Source organism: Microtus ochrogaster, unplaced genomic scaffold (genome assembly GCF_000317375.1).
Source record: "Microtus ochrogaster isolate Prairie Vole_2 unplaced genomic scaffold, MicOch1.0 UNK30, whole genome shotgun sequence".
Lineage (NCBI taxonomy): Eukaryota > Metazoa > Chordata > Mammalia > Rodentia > Cricetidae > Microtus > Microtus ochrogaster.
In genome coordinates, this window is record NW_004949128.1 from 2611072 (window position 1) to 2615836 (window position 4765).

The 4765-nt window shown below is 45.0% G+C and overlaps 1 protein-coding gene across 1 annotated transcript in view; it reads right to left on the minus strand.

The window, feature by feature from the left end:
• Slu7 (SLU7 homolog, splicing factor) overlaps window positions 1–4161 on the minus strand; it is a 16868-nt gene extending 12707 nt beyond the window's left edge. The window contains exons 1-2 of the mRNA XM_005368184.2: window positions 4073–4161; window positions 99–284 (exon numbers count right to left, since the gene is read on the minus strand). Coding sequence (XP_005368241.1) covers window positions 99–268 — 170 coding nt within the window. The 5' untranslated portion in view covers window positions 269–284; window positions 4073–4161. The remainder of the gene's footprint in view (window positions 1–98; window positions 285–4072) is intronic.
• Window positions 4162–4765: the final 604 nt, after the last annotated feature.

Below are 4765 nucleotides of genomic sequence, written 5' to 3' on the forward strand. Positions count from 1 at the left end.
AAGGCTGAGCCCCGGTGCAGTGGGTACGGACCTGGGCGAAGGCTGAGCCCCGGTGCAGTGGGTACGGACTTGAACACATCACGTAAGAAGCTACTTACTTTCCCTCTTCATCAACTTCCGCAGGAGCATTGCCCAGTTTTCTCTGCTCTTCTAGCTCCTTCTTTTTCCTCCAGTCTTCTCTGGTCATCTTCTTTGGCTCCTCCAAACTCATCTCCTTTGACCCCGAAAGGGGTGTGGCATTAACCGTGTCTACGGCTGCCGCCGACATGATGAATTGGCTTCCACTAAAAAGAGAAGGAACTTTTGAGAGGGAAGGAGGCCTTCAGAATGCAGCCACGAGACCACTACACTGTGCGCTACTGATACACACTGTGAGTTTCATCACGGTTTCTCTCGCCTTCACTTTTTAAACTTTACGTGGTGGTGTGATCCAAACTGGGTCCTTGCACAAACAGCAGTGCCCAGTCTCACACACTCTTATTCTTTCAAAGTGCCTGTAAAGGAGGGGCTCTTTACATTCTTAAATTACATTTTATTTGTCTTGTGTGTATGTGTGTGGATGGGTGCGGCAGGGATTGTGTATGCCATGGCACGTATGGAGAGGTAAGAGGTCTTGTAGGAGCTGGATCTTCAATCACCCTGAGGGTCCCAGGGATGAAACTCAGGTCATGAGGCTTGGCGGCAGGTGCCTTTACCTGCTGGGCCATCTCCCTGGTTCTAAGAGTCTCTTTCTCTTCCTCAAAAAGCTTTACAAAATGGGCATTGAAATGTGCAACTTCAATGCCAATACTTGGAAAGCAGGGGCCTGTGGATCCCTGGGAATTGGAGGCTAGCCTGTTCTATGTAGAGAAACCATGGCTAGCCAAGGCTATATAGTGAGACCCTCAATGTGAAAAAAATAAAACAAAACAGTTTTTACATATTCTCTGCACCAATTCTTTTAAAGCTCCAATTTACAAATGGAGAAAGCCATGTATACAAAATTTAAAATGTCAAAGATTTTAATACAGATATTCCTAAATTAGCCCTCCTGTGTGTCTTAAACTTTTCTACCACAGTCAAAAAAATACAGAGCTCATCTCTGCTGCCCATGAAGGCCCAATGTCTTAACAATTACTAGTGTTTAGGGGCTGGGGATGAAGCCTCAGGATAGAGCATTTGCCTAGCATGCAGGGAAGGTGGATCCCCAGTTCTGCAAGAACCAGGTATGGTGGTGTACACCTGTGATCCAGCAATCTGGAAGTGAATACAGGATCAGAGGCTTTATAGGGAGTTCAAGACCAACCTATGCTACATAAGACCTTGTCAGAAAGAAAATATAGATGGGTTGGTCTATATTCAGAAATGCCTAGCCCCTCCCCCCCACAACACCTGTATCATAGGGTCTCTATTTCTACACCCTGTGCCCTCCTCATCCCCAGTCACTCTGACTTTCTGTTCCCAGCCATGCCAATGAAACTACCACTACATTAACTAAATTAATATTAATCAATGCGCTAAATACCAACTGGACAGTTTTCAGTTGTTTTTTTCCTTTTGTCATAGATTCTAATTCCTTGGCTTCCACAACATGTCTCTGGCTTCTTGTGCACTCCTTTTCTGTCCTGGACTCCTTTGTAGGCTCATCTATTTTTACTTAGAGACTGATAAATTTATCTAGAGACTGATTCCGTATGGTGCAGTCAGAACCTCACTCATCATCCTAACCAGTACCAGCTTCCAAGGATCTGGGGGAGCAGTATCCCACTACTGGGGTCCACATTATTTCTCTGCTACAGAACTTTTCATTGGATCTTCAAATCCACATAACCAACTGTGTTGGGACATCTCTACCTAGAAGCCTCAGAGGTGCCTGTCCACAGCAGGCCTTAAACTCCTGGCCCTCCCTGTGGGAATCAGGCTCCTTTCATTGACAGCTCTTTTTTTCTATTTTGGCTTACTAAATATTTATGTATTCCAGCTTATTAACAATTATTTTTACTTTCTCAATATCACTACTATTTACCTATTCCTTAGATGCTGAATGTTTCCCCTTTAGTACATGTTGTGATTTTTTTGAGACTTACCAGTCTCTTCTAATTCTGTCCAATTAATCTTTTTACATACCGCACAGCTTAATTTTTCAAAATACAAATCTGATCAAACGCCCCATTGCTCAAGCTCAAAATCTCTCCAAAGCAGTATGATCCCAGAGAAAAGTAATGCCAACAACGTATGTAATTCTTTGGTTTTGAGTAACAATATTAAAGAAATAAAAAGGGCCAATGGTGGTAAGTGCTTGTAACCCAGGAGGACTGTATCTGCAAGGCTAACCTGGTCTACATAGCAAGACTCTGACACAAACATATACAAAAGGAAATAAATTCCTTTTTATAAAAAATTTTTCCTTTTTTCTTTTTTTGTTCTTTGAGATAGGGTTTCTCTGTGTAGCTCCGGCTGTCCTAGAACTCACTCTGTAGACCACGCTAGCCTCAAAGTCACAGAGATCTGCCTGCCTCTGCCTCCCAAGCCTTTAGGATTAAAGGTGTGTGGCACCACCACCTGGCAAATATCTTTACTAAATATTCCCAACACAGTCTAATTTCAACTTCCAATAACCTAAAAAAAAAAAAAAAACAAAACCCAACCAACTTAGCTTTAAAAGCTGTTATGGGTTTTACACATGTTTGGAGCAGTTACATTTCCGGTCTCAACAGTCACTGGCAACTAGCGATCGTCACAGCGAACAGTCAAAGGATGCTGTCAGTCTTACTGTAGGGACCAGTACAGCAGCCAAGGTCTAGCACCAGCTTCTAGCCTCACAACTAGCTGACTGACCCATCCTCACAGCCCCACATCCCCCACAGACTTTCTTAGCCTTCCTCCTGCGGTCCATGGATATTTACACAACTCGTTGTCAATACTAAATGCTTACTGACTAGAAGTCAACGGTGCTGTTCAAAGCGTTCTCTTCTGTGTCTGACCCACTGAAAATATATATAGAATTTTGTTTGTTTGTTCTGAGACAGGATATCCCACAGTCTAGGCTGTCCCTGAACTCATTATGCATCACAGGGTAAACTTCTGAGCCTACCGGCTCTATCTCCCGAGTACTGGATTTGGAGGCATGCGCCACCCCCGTGCCTGGTTCTCTGTAGAAGTTTGTCTAAGGGGCAGGAGAGATGGCTCAGGAGCTAAGGGCACCTACTGCTCCTTGAGAGGATCATAGTTCAGCTCTCAGCTCCTACATCAGGGGGCTCACAACTGTCTTCTAACTCCAGCTCCACGGGATCCAAGAAGACTGCGCATGTACTAACAAGGGCACATGCCCACACACCTACTTATAGCCATAATTAAAATAAAATAGAATTTAAAAATAAAAACGGAAGTATTAGAAATCGGTGGTCGCCTACGTATACTGGGAGGCAAAAGTGGACACTCATAGATTTAATCACCTTCGTTTTTGACAATTACCATTTCTTTAATTTACCAGACACACCGTCACCTAATCTTCACAGCAACCCTATTTTACAGTGGGGAAACAAGTCTGCGAAGGTTAATACCGCCAGCCAACAACACACCAGTGAGAGAGACAGGTCTCAAGTCCAAGGCTGACTTTATTGTGGGTCCTTTAAATCATGTTACACACCACAGGCCACTGGAGTGTAGGCTTGTCACATTCAAGGTTAAACTAGACCGAACTACTGTCAGTAGATTACACTGTTTTGCGGAGGGGCCTACAGGTTGGATCGGTGACGACTCAAACTCACTGAATGTAAAATAGACATTCTGATTTTACTCTCGCATCACGTCCCCCAAATAAGACCATCCCCATTCATGAGAAAACTGAAGCTCAAAGGCTTCCTTTTGGGGACAGAGGCGTCAGCTTAGGTAAAAGCCGCTCAGGATGTCCGCCCCACTGTGACCAGGGCTCTGTCCGGCTGGACGCGAGGGTGGCGCCTGCGCCCTGGGCGGTAGTCTCCCCCCGGGTCCGCGATCCCACGGCGGCTCGTCACCGCGAGGACGCACTGCAGGGAATGCCCTCTCTTCGCAGCCCCCAGTTCGTCCCCTCGGTCTCGGAACCCTAACTTACCCAGTCCGGCCCAGATCACGCCAAAACCATCCGCCACGAACGAAGCGACCCGGTAATGTTTACTTCCGGGTTCCCTGCCTTTTTCCGGCAGACCAGCGATAACTTCCGGAAGAACGGCACATGCGCACTCCCAAGTGCTTGGCCAGGGCTATTTTGTTGTTTTTTTAAGGAAGCAGGAGGTTCATGCAAGTAGTTCGTTGTGCACCCTGCAGGAAGATGGTGGCAGTGCAGCTTTGTGCCCCGCGCAGGGAACATTGTTCTACTTGTAGAACAGTAGAATTTTAGCAAAAAATATTTACTGAAAAAACCAAAAAGATAGGCGTAATGGCTCACGCCTTTAATCCCTGAGACATAGGCGAATCTTTGAATTCCAAGCCAGTGACATAATAAGATCCTGTCCCAAATAAACTTAAATAGTCCTCCATAAAACAGAAACTATTCAACAAACTACTGGAAAACAGGAGTTTTAGTGGATCTTTCTTTCTTTCTTTCTTTCTTTATTTCTTTCTTTCTTTCGTAATTATTGGGTTTCTTTTAGGTGTATGAGTTTACCTGACTTTGTACCTCATTGGCACCAGATCCTCCGGAACTGGAAATGTGTACGCATGTATGTGTATATATATCGGGAGCCACCATATAGATGCTGAGTACCCAACTCGGGATCCTTTGCAAGAATAGCAAGCTCTCTTGACT